At 42.2% G+C, this 17,574-nt stretch overlaps 4 protein-coding genes across 6 annotated transcripts in view; 3 read left to right on the top strand and 1 right to left on the bottom strand.

The window, feature by feature from the left end:
* LOC131888903 (uncharacterized) overlaps positions 1-1,118 on the top strand; it is a gene marked incomplete in the record, with an annotated part of 3,593 nt that extends 2,475 nt beyond the window's left edge. The window contains 1 exon segment of the mRNA XM_059237852.1: positions 578-1,118. Coding sequence (XP_059093835.1) covers positions 578-1,056 — 479 coding nt within the window.
* Positions 1,119-2,519: 1,401 nt separating this feature from the next.
* On the top strand, positions 2,520-5,630 carry LOC131888656 (uncharacterized). Its single transcript, XM_059237567.1, has 2 exons — positions 2,520-3,292; positions 5,132-5,630. The coding sequence occupies exons 1-2, from the start codon at positions 2,687-2,689 to the stop codon at positions 5,579-5,581; spliced, it is 1,056 nt and encodes a 351-aa protein (XP_059093550.1). The 5' UTR covers positions 2,520-2,686; the 3' UTR covers positions 5,582-5,630.
* LOC131888655 (uncharacterized) overlaps positions 5,593-17,574 on the bottom strand; it is a 12,849-nt gene continuing 867 nt past the window's right edge. The window contains exons 2-14 of one of the 3 annotated variants that reach the window (XR_009374140.1): positions 15,220-15,447; positions 15,013-15,122; positions 14,541-14,622; positions 14,323-14,473; positions 14,159-14,246; positions 7,587-7,683; positions 7,408-7,508; positions 7,141-7,328; positions 6,821-7,067; positions 6,434-6,597; positions 6,173-6,368; positions 6,016-6,101; positions 5,813-5,944 (exon numbers count right to left, since the gene is read on the bottom strand). Coding sequence is in view for 2 of the 3 variants with exons in the window: in XM_059237565.1 (XP_059093548.1) it covers positions 5,624-5,944; positions 6,173-6,368; positions 6,434-6,597; positions 6,821-7,067; positions 7,141-7,328; positions 7,408-7,508; positions 7,587-7,683; positions 14,159-14,246; positions 14,323-14,473; positions 14,541-14,622; positions 15,013-15,122; positions 15,220-15,447 (1,973 nt within the window). In the remaining variant the exon portion in view is untranslated. Of the gene's footprint in view, positions 5,945-6,015; positions 6,102-6,172; positions 6,369-6,433; positions 6,598-6,820; positions 7,068-7,140; positions 7,329-7,407; positions 7,509-7,586; positions 7,684-14,158; positions 14,247-14,322; positions 14,474-14,540; positions 14,623-15,012; positions 15,123-15,219; positions 15,448-17,574 lie in introns of all 3 variants that reach the window. The other 2 variants (XM_059237565.1, XM_059237566.1) reach the window with 2 other exon arrangements.
* On the top strand, positions 9,217-12,829 carry LOC131888653 (uncharacterized). The gene has a single exon (XM_059237561.1). The coding sequence runs from the start codon at positions 9,729-9,731 to the stop codon at positions 12,348-12,350; it is 2,622 nt and encodes an 873-aa protein (XP_059093544.1). The 5' UTR covers positions 9,217-9,728; the 3' UTR covers positions 12,351-12,829.

Genomic DNA, 17,574 nt, shown 5'->3' on the forward strand with positions numbered 1-17,574 from the left:
ATCTTTAATGTTCTAAAGGTAAATTTGGGATTCCCTGCACGGTTTTTAATTGCGAATCAAATGCAGTGGCTTATTTGTTGGAGTTCTTTGACTTTGACATTTGATTAAAAGTTTAAAAAAAACGTCCAATTAAGAAAAACCAATCAACCCATTAAGCAAGAAAATTTGAACACCACAAAGGAATACTCTGAGCTTCCTTCCGTTTATTCCATGAAATCAAGACATTACTCTTCCAGTTTCATTATCAATCAAGTTATAGCTAAAGAAAGAGGAAGGTCATCGGAAAAGGATGGAAAAATTGAGAAGGATTTGCTATTAACGGGCTCGTAAAAACCCGACCTTGGGCGAGTTTTGTGTGCGTTTTGTCTTTTTACCCAAGGGACGGGATTTAGCCAACCCTGTTCCCTTCACTTTGAATCAATGTAATATAATGATATCGAGAAGATCGATCCTCGCCGTGAGAAACTGATGTTCGTTTGGATTATGATGGTTGACTTGGTCCAAATCAGGAGATATGATAAGGAGCAAAATTTGTCCCAATTCACCTCTAAGGAATTTCATTCTTTTTTTTGCTCAGGCTCCATTGTGGAGGCGGTGTGGCGATCTCAGGGGTTTCGAATGGCTGTGAGTAAAAAGTTGATGGACACTCTCCAGAGTTGCGGGCATACCGTGCCCGCCAATGGCGGCTATTTCGAAGAGAACATCTTCAAGCGGGCCAAAACCAAGGAGAGCTACTTGGAATTGGCGGCCCGAGTCATTCTCTACATTCGTGAGCAGCACACCAAAGCCGAGATCAACCTTAAGATGCAACACCTCAAGGACACGCTGACCCAACGGGCGGCTCAGAAAAGAGCCGCCACCGGGGCCCAAGGGAGGAGGGAGGCAGATGAAGGACACTCCGCCAGTAAAAAATTGAAAGTTATAGACGCACCCGCCGAATCGCTGCCAGCAACCCAATCGAGGCATTCCAGAGAAGCCGATAATCATCATCGTTCTCCACCTCCTACCAAACCTCTATTGTCATTCAAGAACAGCAACGAGGACATCCAATCTTGATGTATTCATACGACTGATTTATTAAAAATGCAATAAAAAAGCAATTCTCAAAGAATGAAGAATGTGTCGTCATACGGTTTTTGTAAGGTAAATCCAGGCAGGTCGCTAGTCTTTCCTCAACAAAAGGAACGGATTACTGTCGATGTCACAAATACTTTGGCTTTCGCAAAATTTGCGTTTTAAAATGCAAAAATGTAAGAAAATTAGTAGATGGCAGCAGCAAAACCACGCTGGCGTCCAACAGACTTCACAACGATTTTCTTGACTTCATCTGATTGACAAGACGATACTTGTGCTAAACCATCTCGGCCAACCTGTGCAAAAATGGCTTGTTTATCAAGACATTTCACATTCACATCGCAAACATTCAAAAAGCATCGTATTTCCTTCCGACAAAAACCCAATACATGCTTAACAATAGGCATGAAAACACCCAATATCCATTTAATGCGAATAAACCTGTTTTACGACATGAAATCGAAAACACATAACGCATATTTTGTCCGTCTCTATGTATGTCGCAATATTTATATTCCGGGGCATCTGTATTTTAGTGGCATCCTTTCAGAATCTTTAGCACTAATATTTGATATGCCAGAACAAGGAATTGCTTCGCAACCTCCATATCCCTAAGAGAACAATAACCAGGGTGACCAGATGTTTTCCCTCAAATCGGGAAATTATTTGACAAAGAATGTAGACTTTAATAGCTTGACCTGATGTTAGGATATCTAGGGAGCTTTTTCGAAAAAAAGCACCTGACTAGGGCTTTCTCGGATTTTTCGTAAAATCTGAAATTTCCAAGATCATTTTCGAAATGAAATCAAAATGTTAGGAATCAAACAAGTATTGAAATTTCTACTGCTTTGCCGTTTTGTTACAATGTGCGAATGAATGCTCCTAGTAATTTGACTTTGTGACCAATCTTGGGGTCAAAACTGCGATTTTCAGTCTTGATGAACTCCCTTGGTGTGTGAAAGCGTGAGAGAATCATCACTTACGCGCCACTTTTGATATCTTGAGACATGGACTTATAGAGATGTGGATTGGGAGCGGAAGTAAACATGTCGTTTCTCCTAAACCGTTCATCTTATTCCAAATAGGCAATTGATATGACCACAAGATCTGGTTGAATAGATGAACTTGGCCAAATTTGAGCCCAAACCTAAGCTGAGCTGGGAACTCAGGCGATACGGTCAAAGTCATGTAGTAAACACTCCATAAAATTCGAATTTTTCGGCCTGCTCTTGGTCAGCTACCAGAGCTTTTGACAACGTAACTTTGAAACGATCCACCGGATCCACCTTACAAGTCAATGCCATCAAAGTGGCCTACCTTTAATTGAATCGATCTACGTTACTTATTTGCTTAATCTAATTCAAAAAGTGGCATAGAGTGGCTATGACCAAGAGAAGGCCGATTGGGCGGGAAGCTCGTTCGCAGTCCAAGTTTTTAGAAGTCCGTGCTCGAGATTACCTCGGGATGCAATTCATTCTCCATCTCGGTTCTTTCGGCGTTTTTCCCGAGCTGAGCATTTCGTCGTCCTGACAACAACACTACATAATATATAGTCAAATTGTTCAGAGCCCCAGCAATCAGCAATAAGCTGCGGCATCGGCCAGATCCCGAAATGGCTCGTAAATGTTGCGTACCTGGATGCCGGAGTGGTTATGTCAAACGCCAGACCAGTGAGGAATCCCAGGCTCCATCCGGCCCTTCCTCCTCGTCCACGGGCTCTCGTCCTTCTAATTCCAGGGTCCTCAAGCGAATCAAAGTCAAAGCCGAAATGGACGGGAGTGTTTCCCCCACACTATCCCTATCCTCCTCCTCCTCCTCCTCCTCCTCTTCCTCTTCCCCCTCTTCCCTATGCTCCTCCTCCTCCTCCTCCTCACGCTCTGCCTCGCCTTCCGTCCAAGATCCCCTTGAGTCGTCGACGGGCGAGGCTTCCGAATCGCAAACCATGCAACCTTCGATGTTTGGTTTCCCGTTGAAGGATCCGGAGTTGCTGCAACATTGGGTGGATGCCATTCCGTTTACCAAACCGTACCAACCCTCACAGTTTTCGAGCATTTGCTCGCTGCATTTCTCGTCCGAAGACCTCACGCACTGCAGCCTCGATTCCAATGGTTATCGACGGAAACGAAAAGCCAATGCCCATCGAATACGACGCTTTCCTAATTCCATTCCATCGTTGTTCCCCGATACTCCGGGATATCGCCCGCCATTTGTGGAAAGAGTAAGCTCATCATATACAATTATACATGATACCAGGATCATGGGCCGGCCTCGGATTTAGTTTTGAATTGCTTTCCATTTTGAGGGGGGGGAGGTTTTTGTCGGCGCCCAAAAATATTGAGGAAACTTTCAAATTTTTCAAAGAGATATGGCATAACAAAACCTCCTCGGACCTTGGATAGCATAATTCGACATCCAGACTTGTTAAAGGCTTGGCAATACCAAGCCAGATATGTGTGTCTTGAGAAGAAAACATAAAATCGTGACAAAAATTGTTCGTGTAGCGCAAATGCAAACCACAAATCACTAGCTGTAAAATATGCATCCCATGTCTGGTCGCTATGAGAAAAAACGGCAAACGAGCACCCAAGATGTCCAATTATGAGGCAACAACTACAGATCGATGCTTTTTGCCGACCACCTTGTAATTAGAAGTTTTTATTGCGAGATATGCAGTATTCTCATGAGCATTACAATCAATGATTTAGCAGCCCTCTCTGCAAGGTTGGCTAAAACCCTCCCTTGGATTAAAAAAAAACCCAAAACCCACACAAAACCCATGGTCGGGTTTTTACAGGCGGGTTAATAGCAAATCCTTCTCAACTTCTCCATCATTTTCCGATGACCTTCCTCTTTCTTTGGCTATGATTTGAGTAATTTGATTCATAATGAAACTGGAAGAGCAATTTCTTGATTTCATGGAAGAAATGGTAGGAAGCTCAAAGTTTTCCTTTGTGGTGTTCAATCTTTAATGTTCTAAAGGTAAATTTTGGGTTTCCTGCACGTTTTTTTTTCAATTGCTTGTCAAATGCAGTGGCTTATTTGATGCAGGTCTTTTACTAATGCATTGATCCCAAATCAGAGAGGCAACTATCAAAAACTTTTTGCTTCTGTTGTTGAACATTTCACCACTTTGATTCTGAAATGAGACAGGTTCGTCTCATTCCCCCCTCCAAAAAACTTGCATTGGTATGGCGTTACTTTTTCTGAAAAGTAATGGTAATGAAGGAGGTTTTTTTAGTAACAGTTTGGTTGCCTTTGGCTCAAAAAACGAAAAGAAATAAAAGGGTCTTCTTTTGACGTTTAATAAAAAAAATTAATGAAACTCGTCCAATTAAAAAAAACAATTAAACCCATCAGGCAAAAAAAAACACCGTCCCACTCGCCTATTAATACCCCCAAAAAACCGACCTGGCATTTGCCAAATTTGCCTCTCTGTTTTCTGGGGGTAATTGATTCTTCTCTGCCACAATGGTCGAAATGCTTTTGTAAGAGTTGATGGAAATACCGAAACACATATTGACGTTTTTCTAACTTGCAAAACCGTACATCATGCGCTTTACCTCCAAAACAATTAGAGAAGATTTTCAATAGCACATAACCAAAAGATTTTTTTTTTTCTTGCTTTATCTAAAAGTAGCTCAAGATGCTATTTAACATAACTTCAAACACATTACCAAGAGGTTTCTTCGACAGCACATTTTCTGAAAATATTAAGTAAACCATCATTTATGGGCTCACTCGAATTTTGAAGAAAATGCACACAACAGGTAGTTTTAGTAATTTGGGCTCTTTCGGAATACCTTGCTGAAACTGAGGAAAGCGTGCATTTTTTGAAACCGTATATTTTCTCGAAATCTTGATTAATTGTTTAACTTGATGTTATGTCGATGGTTTGTGAATGTATGAATTCAGGAGCTCTAACTAATGGTGTGTTCCCAATTTTCATAAAATTGGTATTTGAAAATCATTGTTTTTATATGGTTTTTAGCCATGTAAGTTTTTCATCTATAGATCGATCTTTAAATCAAGCTAAAAATCAAAATTGACTTGCTTCCAGCCGAAGCGGGGGCCTCGGAAAGCCAAAGTCGAACCCCCTGCTCCAGCCGCGACCTTGTTCCCGGGGCTGACCATGGCCGAAAATACCATCCATGATTTAGACTCAATCCGCAATGGAGTGGACAAAATCAGCCATCTGCCCGAGGGCATGTCATTCGTGGATCGTCACGACCACTTGCTTTTCGTTCGTTTCACGGGTCGACCTCCTTGGCGAGTGGCGTTCTACTTGCAGATCAATACGGACCTGACCTTTTCCGCCGTGGTGAAAAACGTGCACATCAAGTCCAACCAATACGCTCACTTGGCTGGTAAAACCATCCAATACTTCTCCATTCTCTCGGAACTTTTGGTTTTCTTGAACCACGAATACAAAGGATTGCCCGTCCCCAAAGAGTTAAAGAAAGAAGCCATCCCGATTTGGCCACAGACAAGCAAGAGTGAGATGGAATGATGGGCAAGGAGTTTCTTACATGAATATATCTATTTATTTCTATCAACAATGGCTCACTTGGTCCGTGTTGAAAAATCGGTCAAATTTATTGATCAAATCTTGCTCTAAAACCCGGGGCTGGGGTGTTTGAGATGCCCGATCTTGTGCCGGACGGACTCTTTCGGCCCCCTCTCCGTGGTTCTGCCCCAAAGTCTCGTCGACCTCTTTGTCCTCGTCTTCCTCTCTTCGACTGTTTCGCTTTTTTGACAAATCAATTTTGGCGTACATTTCCGCGGAATTGGCTGCAATCACCTCATCATTCACATATGGGTTCTCCTCTGTGTTCTTCAATAGATCCGGATATCCCAGCAACGGATTATGAGCCTGAAAGACCTCTTTGTTAGCTCGTAAATTTGGAGTAGAGCCCTCGTTCAGCTAGTACTAGTCATGGATACCTTGAGCAGGTTAAAGGTCTCTCTGCACTAGTATACTGGAATGGGCCGGATACAAATCAAATGCAAAAGTAACTGGAGAGCACGCCCTGGTGGAGGGGGACGATGATTCTTAATTTTGGCCGTGATTTTAGGTCATTTTTTTTTCGTCCATTTTTACCATTTGAGTGTTTTGATATTGATGAGGTTGGTCATGGATCCTAGTGCCAGATTCTCGGGGGATGATTCGAGGCTTGATAATCAAGCTGGCATATCCGGCCTCGTCAATTTGGGGAAGATTTTTCCCATTCGGATTGGCGGTGAATGCCGCTTCGGCCAAGTTTGTATAGTATGGTTGATGAGGTTCGTTGAGGTTGCTAATATGAAAGAATGAATTCAGCTTAAATCCATTTCACATGAATGATCTTGAAACTCATCGTACTTGTGCAGGATTGGGGTGTAATTGGAGGGAAAAGAAGACCCTGGCCCAGCTACCTCCAAGGGAAATGCTTTGACCCTCAGGTCCCAATTGGACATGTTGGGATATTGATTATGGTGCATGTCAGGGCTCCAATACAAATTGGGAGTGGGCGATACGTTCGTAGCCTGTAGAGGAAAAATAATTATTCAAGGACAAAAAAAGATGTTAGGCCTGAGTCAGCATTTGGTCAGAGTTGAGCGGCATGAAATTGTTTTTTTAAATCTTTTTCTACCTGTTTTACATCTTTTTTAAAGGAGGGTAAATATTTGATTGATTGAAAACAAAATGCCAATTCTCGTCCCAAGGGTGCTCATCCATTTTTGTTTCTTTCAAGTTTCCCTTACATACCCCAGAATAGAGTTGGTGAGGCTTGAAAGTACTCATGGGTAATTGTCGTGAATTATTTTGTGGTTGTTCCAACGGTTCGTCATCGTTGAATCGCATTTCCGGCAGTGAAGAGGATGTCGTGTCGATACTCGGGCCTCTTTGGTTATTCTGGTCCTCTTCAAAATTCTCGTTGAACTGGGACTCGTTTTTTAGGATTCCAGGTTTACCATTGAGAGAGGGTAGCAAATAATTGGTGCTAAAAGAAAAACTTGAACGATCAACATTTTAGATCTAACTGATAAATAGAGTGCATGTACTTATATCATATATTCAAGACAAACCTGGTACCGTATGGGTTGTTCATGTTCCTGGGTCTGGTGACAACCGTGTTCTCCTTCTCGGAGTTCCGCTTTTGGTTGGCGCGCCAGAGAGCACAAAAGAGGACCAAGAGCAGGACCACGATGAGCAAGACCATAAGGAAATACAAGAGCCATTCCCAAAACACAAAATGGTCACTTTCCAAAATAACCTAGTAGGTGGAAAAATTAGGTCGTCAGAGATCCATCGCAAGCACAAACATAAGGGGAGGTTAACTCTCGCGAACTCACCAGATCCGATACGATCTCACTTTGGTTCAGACAGGAGAAGAAGGAATCCATTCTCCAAGTCCCATCCATGGAACAAACCGCTTTAATTTCGATGATGTAGGCTGGAAGGTTAAGATTTCATATCGAGTTTCCATCCGCATGATGTAGGAACCCTGAATTTTGACTCAATCAATGCTTACCATTGTATGTTCCATTTTTCACCATTTGAAGTTGACCTGAACAGGAATAGATAGCTTCATCGCCCAATTCTGCGGCAACGGTCTTGTTCCTATTCTCCTGAAATGAAAAGCATTCAATTGTCAACGAGTGAAACACAGCAAAGCAAATTTTGAAAGACTTTTTTGAAAGAGTTACTGACTGAAAAAGACCTGTAGCATCTTTTCCAATGACCCTGATCTGATCCAGTATGTCTATGTGACACCTAGTAATTTGTCAGATCATCATGTCGACCATTACTCAGAAGCCGGCGTGCTCTAGAGTAAGACCGGCCAAAAAGGTCGGTCTGGTTAAGTTCAAGTTCAAAGATGAACATTGGCCCCTGATTGTAGAAAGGCTAGAGGAGCTTGATCTGGTTTCAATGCTGAAAAAGGAATCGTTCATAGACGCAGCCTTAGACAAAATGATTTTAGTTCTTGAGAAAGTTTACTCCAATCTAGCAATACCAAGAAGCGTTCCGAAAGGTAGGGCGCAAGCTTAGATCCCGAGTTTAGGAAACAATTGTTCAAAAAAAAAATTGCAAACCAGTAACAAAGCCCTAGAGCCTTTTGAATCCAGTAGTTGTGGCTAGCCTGCAAAAAAGTTGGATTTGATTCCAGGGAGGTTTGAGGCCTCCATCGAAAATGACCACTTACAAACTGAGAGTAAGGTGATTCAGGGGGTCAGGTCGAATCCGAAGGCTTTTCTCTCTTATGCAAACTCTAAGAGAAAGATGAAACACCCTGTTGGGCCTTTTGAGGTTGATGGGGAAGCCATTAACAATGTAGAGACTATGGCTAGCATGCTTGGAGATCAGTTCTCTAGTACGTTTTCAACCCCACTGAGTTCAGAGCAACAGCCCATTGCTATATTGATGAGTTCGTTGAGATTGGCAAGGCTTGTCAAATTGAGCGTTTAGATGATCTTGTAGTCACAGATCAAGATGCTTTAGAGGTCATTACGGACCTGAGACCCTCGAGCTCTCCGGGTCCTGATGGTGTGATATCTCAGTTTCTGATGAGATGCTCACTGGTTCTTGCCCCTGTTTTTTCGTACTTGATGCGTTGCATCTTGGATCAGGGCAAGTTTCCTTTTTTCACTAAAGTTAGCTCACGTTGTTCTAATTCTTAAAGAGGGGGAGATAAGTCGGTCCCCAGTAACTATAGGCCGATTGCTCTCACTTCAAATATTGCGAAGGTGTTTGAGAAAATCATGAAGCTCAAACTTGTAGAATTTCTTGAGGTCAATGAAGTCCTTCCTCCTAACCAGCATGGGTTCCAAGCACATTTTAACACGGTTACCCAACTGATTGAGCATATAGCGCAGGTCATTGAGGGATTAGAGAGCCATGGTCCAGTCGATGGAGTTCATCTCGACTTTGCCAAGGCCTTTGACAAGGTAGATCATGGCCTTTAGGTAACAGGCTCCATGAGAAAGGGATCCAAGGCAAGATTCTCAATTGGCTAAGAACTTTCATTTGTGGTAGGAAACAATTAGTTAAGGTGGAGGGATTCCTCATTGACGTAGTACATGATGACAAGTTGGGTGTGCCTCAGTCATACTTATTAAGTTATTATCTAACAAGGGAAATGTAATAGGTCGAGTGATAATTAGACCTAGAAACCGGATTGAACGGCACCTGACCTTGCGGTTGCAAGGGCCTGGGGCGCCTCGGAGTTGAATTAAGAAATGTGGTTCCACAGGTATCTTCAGCCAGCCAGTCTGCAATATGACTAGTTTGTGTTACCAATAACAGCAGTATCATTCTAAGTAAAGCAACTCGCTTTGCCGGTCCGAGTCGTCCTTTCGAATCCAAGCAAGCCTTCCTCTTTCACAATGGCTGCAATGGCTCACCAACACTAACTATTTCGCTTCCAATTCCTTGTTTGTGGTGTACATGCTCAAATTCGCCTCAAGAGGACAGGCTTTCTATAAGACTTTTTAAAGGTCCGAAATCCATATGGCACCAGAATCAACGCGATGGCTCAGAAAGGGCAGGTAGATCGACAATCGTTCCTATGGCCGCAATCTGTGCATGTATGGATACAAATTTCATTGCATGACATTTCGGTTTTTCAAATTACAACGAGAACGATTTGCTGTTCCTATCTCAACAAAAGAAAACGATGAATATCGATGACATTGCCAAGTCGTGGTTGTTGGACCCTACCAGTGTGAAAGTGTTCCAACACACCTCTGATGTGTTAGTGGACTATGTCAGTTATCTTATGGTAACAGTGGGAGTGGTGGCAATATCCACCAGGGTATTAGCCACATTAAACTCCGGAGATCTCCTCTGCATGCTTCTGTCAGTCGAAGTTGACAATCAAACAGTTGTAGACCTTGGTCCATACTCGGCTGGTGGAACAATAGGAATCATCAATTACGCCAACTCGGAACGAGCCTGCATTCGCCGATTGTTTTCCATATTCATGGAGTACTTGCCCTTTATTTTGCTTCTCCAAACGTTGACCTTAATAGTGGTCGACAAGTTCAGCTTCAAGATCCCCAAAGTATCGAGAAAGGTGGAACGCTTCCATGCTCACATTGTGGAGAATGCATTTGTCGGTCACGATCCCGATGTGGCTGAGGACATCACTGACCCCACAACCAGTACCGATGCCATTTGTCGCTTGAGACAACGACGAGAGATTTGCGCCTCTTTGCAAGAAAGTTCCACCATTCATCACGTTTACATCGGGAAGAACCTGTTCAAGATTGTCTTGGTGGCGGGTCTTGTGGCTCTCAATGCTAGTCATGGATTACTCCACATCGAAGATCAGGTCTTGTGCGAAGTGTCAGTGAATGACATTCCCAAAATACACTTACAGCAAGGAACACTTCACTTTCAATGTCGAGGCCAGAGAGTGGAGTTTCTCTTCATTTGCTTGTGGTCCCAAGTGTTTCTTCTCCTCCTGCACGGAGTCCTTTCGTTGATTGCACTCTTGTGGAGTGTTGAATTCCGACCAGTGGCAAAACTACTGAGCAAAATCGACCAAGACCGTCAGAGCCTGAACCAACCACAGATCGTGCGATCTAGTGGAGAAGACTTTCTGTTCTTGTTTGATTTCCTTGCCCATAGTTACGACTTGGAATCCACTCTCAGGGTCTTGACACACTCGGATGAGGTGTTCCATGCCATCTGCAAACCGAATCTCTTGCTCGAGCATGATGTTCATGTAGAGGAAGACAAGGTCGAAATCAAATGGAGAGAAGCTGAGATCGATCATTGGCTCAAGAATAGAAAAAAGAGCTCTTCGTGGATGCGGAACGTCACTATTGATAGTTATGAAGTAACAATCTTTCCAGCCGAAACTGTAAACCATTCGCAGACCATTTCTTCAAACACTGGCAGCATCTACGCGGCTTGTTTCAGGGATTTGTCTGGGGGTAAGACGGAATACGTAATCACAATTGCCTGCAAAGTGGGAAGTTCGCGCATGAAGGGGGAAAAAGTGGTCACGCACTTGGCACCCAGGGGCCCGGAGAAGCCACGGAATGGTATGCTAAAAGATCATGGTCCAACTCACGTGGATATTCAATGGGTCCCACCCAAAGGAGACTTTACCAAGTATGTCTTGTTAGTTGATCGGATTTCCGTGGATGTCTCTCCAATTCGAAATGCACCCGATAACCCTGTTGTTTTAAGGGATGCTTCAGCTTCGTCTGAACGAACCATCATTGATGACGTGACACAAGTGAACCACTTTGAGTATTACTTGAGCTCAAAATTATGCGAGTATTGTATCCATGGACTAAAACCAAGCGAGTGCTACCGTATCCAATTGGGAACAAAGACTGGACGCGTCCTGACCAGGCAGTTCATCCGGGATGACGTGATAACTCAACCTAATGAGGTACCAGGTCTCGAAATACTGCAGATAGGCCATCACTCATGCTTGGTCCAATGGAATCCATTGGAGTCAAGTCCTATTCTCAAGGGCTATCAAGTCGAAGTTCTCACTCATGACGGAAGAGAGCATCGAACAGTAGCGGTGTCAAAAGTTCAGAACACCTTCAAGGTGACGGATCTTGAACCTAATTCCGACTATTTCATCAACCTTAGCGGGATATCAGCATTGAGGGATCTGAAGGCTATTGGCCATCCAGTGCAAGAATCTATGACCACGCTGGCATATCCTCCCACTGACCTGAGAGTCAAAGACTCGACCCCGGTTTCGATTCGATTGAAATGGAACGCGCCTCTAGGGCTAACTGGAAATCACCGAGCAAAATACTCGTTGGTGGTGATCTCGCCTTCAATCCCCTCGTTTTCGTTGACCCGTTCAATTGAGGGGAAAACAGAGATGCTCATATCCAAATTGCCTCAACCTTGCCATAAATACAAGGTATCTCTTCAAACCCGAATTGCTACACCCAACGGAAACGAATTAACTTGCGTGGCTGTGGAGCTCTGGTGTTGTTCCCTACCACGTGCGCCAATTAAGTTCAGCGTGACCAACAGTCCCCCGAAAATAGTTTTCAAAGCTGCCAGAGACAGAGACTTGGTGGATCGCTGTCGGATTAAATGGAGCTGTCAAGAGCCAGAATTGGAGGAAAATGAAGAGACCATGGTGGATTTAGACCCAGTTTCGGAATTTGGGGAGTTTATTTTACCCAATTTGTCTCCGGACGTGACTTATCATTTTCTTATATCGGCAATTTGTTCATCCCTTGGCGTTGAAAGCAAGGCATTGCCTGGGAAAGTGGTTTTTAACGCAAGTACTAATTTAGTCAGCATCCCATAGAGAAGAAGGATTGGGAATGGGAGCATTAAGTAATTAGGTTAAGAACTGAGAGACCTGATTTGAGCCCCCAATTATGTTATCTTTCAAATGACAGTTGTTCCAAGGCGCATTAGTATCGCAGCTCACATTTCAGGTCCATGAAGTAAAATAAATACCTTTTTCCGTCTTGCATTGTTGGGAATTCAATTCCCAGTAGCGGCAAGGAAGTCCGCAAAAAATCAAATAATAGTCTTCTTACACTACACGAAATATGGTTTGCATTCTACACTTCAGAGGGCGCTTTTTGAATCAGCCTTTACCAAATAGAGGGCTGATTCCTCTTTATTGAATTAAAATGGTTTTAAGTTGTTTCTGCCTTATTCTATCATGTATCATCATTCTATAGCCCCCTTACGCTGCACGAAATATGTTTTATGTTATGCACTCCAGAGGGCGCTTTGTCATTCAGCCTCTACCAAATAAAGGGCCGAGTGGGCCAATTCCTTGTTATTGAATTATACTGCGTTTGTGTTGTTTTTGACTAATTCTAAAAAAAAAATCTTATTTTCAATTAGTGCCTGGGGTCACATAATGTCCGGAAAGAAATTGCGTTCAAGGCAAGGCAAGAGCAGTTTATGTATCAATCTACCGTACCTCTTCCCGTTTTCTTTGGGCCGTGTGACGTTGCAAATAAGGGCCCTTATAAATCTTATGTATTGTTAGTACTCCGGGTCACATAGTGCCCGGAAAAGAAATTCCCTTCAAGGCAAGGCACCACTTGTTACTGTAGCAATCTGCCGTGCCTCTTCCTGTGATGTTTGAGCTGTCTGATGTTGCAAATAATGGCCCTTATTGGGTCTAGGTCCAAAGTTATGTCCTATCAAAGCTCATTTCATACTTCAACACAAAATGAATGCGCTCGTGGTTATTCGTAATCAAGTTTGTAGTGAATTCAAGAGAGTAAATTGTTGATGTTGGATGGCTCACATGGGTTGTGTCAAGTGAAGGAAATTCAAGGAAAAATGTGGTCGGGTACCCTGATTTTGGGCATTTTGAGGAAGGAGAACTAAGACAAACAATACAGTCAACTCGCACCATCAGCCCCTTGACTTTTCAATAGTCGAGTGATTTTGAGTGAGCTGTGTTACAAAACCCAACAAAATGAACATTTTTGGTTTAATTCAGTGAGCGGACTATCAAATTGGCTTAATGTGACAATACTATTTGCTTAAACAAGCAGGTAAAATGAAATGAATCTCAAAATTTAATGCATGCTCAATGCAGTTTGTCTGGGCATTTTGTCTTTGATTTTACTCCATGGAATAACGTCAGTTGTTTATGAACTTCACTTGATAATCCATGTTGGTTGCTATTCAAAAGAAAGTGGCAATTCTTGTCACCAACCCGACCATCTATATTCCAGTGGTTGTTCCAAAGCCTTAATGTTAAGTTTGTCAAAAATTTCATTTCCACTAAAAATTGTTTCATCTCACACGGAAGATAATGATTGATTGGCATAAAAAACTAACATAGAGAGACGAAAATTTAATCGGATGCAACCAGTGCCTTGAGATGGGAGAAAAGAAAAAGCGCAAGATTTTTCAAACATGGCGATTTCATCAAAATTTCACCAAATTCGCCTTGATGTCATTTTGAATTGCTTAAAAAAATTTTTTTAAATTACTTCTATTCTTCACATTTTTTCATTGTTTGGAAGTGATATATCATTTCACATATTTTTGCAACAATTTTCAGGAAATGCGTTCGATTCAATACCAGTCTGTGAGACCAAGCTGTTTAGGACCAAAGGGCCGATGAAAATGCCTTACCCTTTGTAACACCACGTGGGTGTTTGGAAGGTTTGGAGGCTCCCCGCAGGTCATGGGGTTGCAACTTGGTTTCATATTGAACTCCCATCTAGATGAATCCAAGAAAAAGAAAACATGGTACTTTAAGATCTTTTGACATGTTCTGCAAACATGTGCTAACTCACATTCCATTCCTCAAGCATTTGCCTTGGGAGCTTCCCCACAAGACGAAGCCTTCGTCGCAAACAAAGTCAATCATGTCTTGTTGAGTGACCTCGTCTTTGGAATAGGAAGCTTGACCATTTTTTATCGAGATGGGTACACATGGAATTTGCTCTTTGGGAATTGAAAATGAATGCAATTGTCGACAAGAAAATCACAGATATTTTTAAGAAATATTTACCCTGGCTGTGGTAAAATCCAAATATCTCCACCTCGCAGAGCTCCAGGTGGTTCAGCTCCTTTCTGTCATCTCTGATGTAAACCTAGTTAAGAATTCAATTCATCATAATTCAAAGCTATAAATTCGAAGCTTCAGCTTTTGGTAAGCTTACTCGCAAGATTGCTATAATACACATTCGTAAGAAGACGAACGATTTGGCATTCTAATTTGGCATTCTAAAGGGAAATTGCAGTTGCTTAGAATGTTATTTCAAGTGACAAAACAACGGTGCCCTTAAAAGTCAGATCCATATGAAGTTGAGAGCCAAAGTGAACCAAGTTCATGGTATTCGCTTAAACTGGTGAATCTCACAATGGTCTTGAGCAAATTTGGCTTTCCGAGCTTCGTGTAATCTGACGTCGAGGGCAAAAACAAATCTCAATACCTAAGTAAACCACAACAAGCAAGTCTTAATATAAATGTACCGACCGACCTTGTGCCCTCTCAATCCATTGCCCGGGCACTGAAACATCTCTCGTCTCGTCATTCTTCCTTGAAACGAATCGCATTTGATGAAGTTGGTTCGATTTTTGTCGTCGAGATCTGTTCAATGAGAAACGCACATTATCGTCACCCTATGGCCATTGTTCATTTTGACCCGGTTCTGGGTTTGCTTCGTCAGCTGAAGCCCAAGTCTTACCGATGACAAAGATGGTGAACTCTTGCTCCGATTCTGCCATCACACTCACGGCCACGGATTGGATCTGGGTATCCTCTGGCAAGATCACTTGCCACCAACGCTGTTCGGACGCCCTTGGAGTGAGGCTGCAAGTGTCTTTATCGCCGTCCACAGCGAGGTCGGCTCGGTAACTCCACGAGGTCGAGCTCTGAAGTGCAGTCTGTTCGAAGGCCAAATTCGCACCTGGAACTGCATAGGGTAGTATTGCCGTACAATCACCGTACAAATGCAGCACGGTGAAAATATGTTTGCGTACATGGGAGTAGTTTTTGGGTCAGTTTTGTCTTCACCTATTTGAGGAAGTTTTGTTTGCTTTAGAAGGAAATCAATATGAGCACTCGAGTTTGTTTTTGTGCTCTTCTGAGCTTAAGTGCTGTGGCGTCGATCGACTGTCGTGCTTTACTCCAAAATCACTTGCTGACAAGCCCTGGCCTTTTGTGCTCAACCTTCAGCGCATTGCTTTCCTCAAATCAGGTTCAACCTAAAATTCTTGAGTTTGATCTAAGAGAAGGTGATCTTGAAGAATTTTTCGAGGCTATAAGTTCTATTTCAAAACGTTGAAATGTTGCATGGACACCCTTTCACAAAATCATCTAATGCTAAATGAGTATCATGATCTCTATTCAATTTCTTTGAAACTCGTAATCAATATTGCTATTGATGCGAAGTTTCGGATTTTTTTCTGAAGCTGAAAATAGGTTTTTGACTTGCTCAAACCAGAACGATTTGCCCGTTAGGTGTTCTCCTTTTTTTCTCCCTAATCATCCTTCTTCCGTTTTCTTTTTTCCATGATCGTCCATTTTTTCCTTGTCTAGATAAAGCTTCTAACATCAACCTTAGAGAAACAAAAAGACGGTCATTTGGCCAAGCGATGTTCATTTTCTGTTTTGATTGGTAGCACCTCTGTCCAAAGAGTCTCTCACACAAAAGGATGTACCAAACATGGACATGAAATCATGAGAATTGCTTTTTCCTCTAAAAGATAACCCTGGCGTAGAATGTAGGGATAACCCGCAGTTAGTGTATGAAACGACATTGTAGACCAGAGTATTATGTATACAGTAAAGTTCATTTTTTTTTTTATCCCAAACACATTGTTCAAGATCAATAAGTTTTGTTGGTATCCAAACATTAAAGGTATGTGTGCGGATCGGACTGACTTCAAACTGTGGATTGTCGAGCTCGTTTTCGGTTCGCGAACAACGTGTGAGTTTGCCGACAATTTCCCACCCTACCATTGCCAGAACACGTAATATAGCTTTCAAACACATTAAGAACTCGCTCTGCCAAGCAGTGCGAAGATATTTTTTTGCGGGAAGATGAAGAATAACGTTAGCCAAGCATTTCCCGAAACTGATCACAACATTGGGATCACACATACGTCGTACACACACCATAACAAACAAGGAAATGGTGATCTGGGAAAACGGTGAGGGTTTTTGATGTTCGGATGCCTCAATCACATATTTATGTTGGATAATTCAAATCAGTCTTCCGGGACAAAGTCGATTTACCGCCATTTTAGGCTGAGCGATATTTTGCATTGAAATCAGGTTGGCTGTGGATGCCATGGCCACTTTTTCTGCGTCTTAGATGTAATTTGTATTTAAGAAATTTAAAGGTCAATCGTGAGACTTGATAATTTGTATTGAACAATCACTGTCTGTACGTATGCCAAGGCTATCATCTTTTGATTAAGAGATATTTCAATTCGAACTGACCACATCACGCCAAGAAAGTCATTATTTCGATTATCTTGACATTTTGTGGTGAGCAAAACAAATCCGATGGATAGATTGCTCTGCATTGTCGAAAGTATTTTGGTTGCTTAGCAAATGAATGATGAATTCAATCTTCAATTGTTCTGTTTCATGTCGGCTTTTTTGTGATTGAAACACAGTTCTTTTTAGAAATAATGCAGGTTGCGAACTTTCAGGCGAAAACTTAATCTAAGAATCAGATTTGTCAATTTAATAGGAGGATGAGCCGCTCAAAATTGCCAAATAAATTTCAAAAGACATGAGAGTGACAAACTAATTTGGCATAAGATTTTGAAAGATTTTGCCAAAACAAAACTCCAACGCATTGGAAAATCTATATGAAAGAATTGACTCTATATTTCGAGAAGGCTAGCTGAAAAAGCTCACTTTGACGTGTACAGAATCAACCATTTTTCGAGTAGTGCAGCTACGGAAGATTGCCAAGTTAAACCTGATTTTGACTTATGTTGGTCCTTAATTGTAATATGATAAAAAAAAAAACCAACAGGTTTACTTGCACTTCGCTTGATTTTGGGGAAAATTTTCGCCAATCCCT

The sequence above is a fragment of the Tigriopus californicus genome, chromosome 10, assembly GCF_007210705.1.
Source record: "Tigriopus californicus strain San Diego chromosome 10, Tcal_SD_v2.1, whole genome shotgun sequence".
In the NCBI taxonomy this organism is placed as follows: domain Eukaryota; kingdom Metazoa; phylum Arthropoda; class Copepoda; order Harpacticoida; family Harpacticidae; genus Tigriopus; species Tigriopus californicus.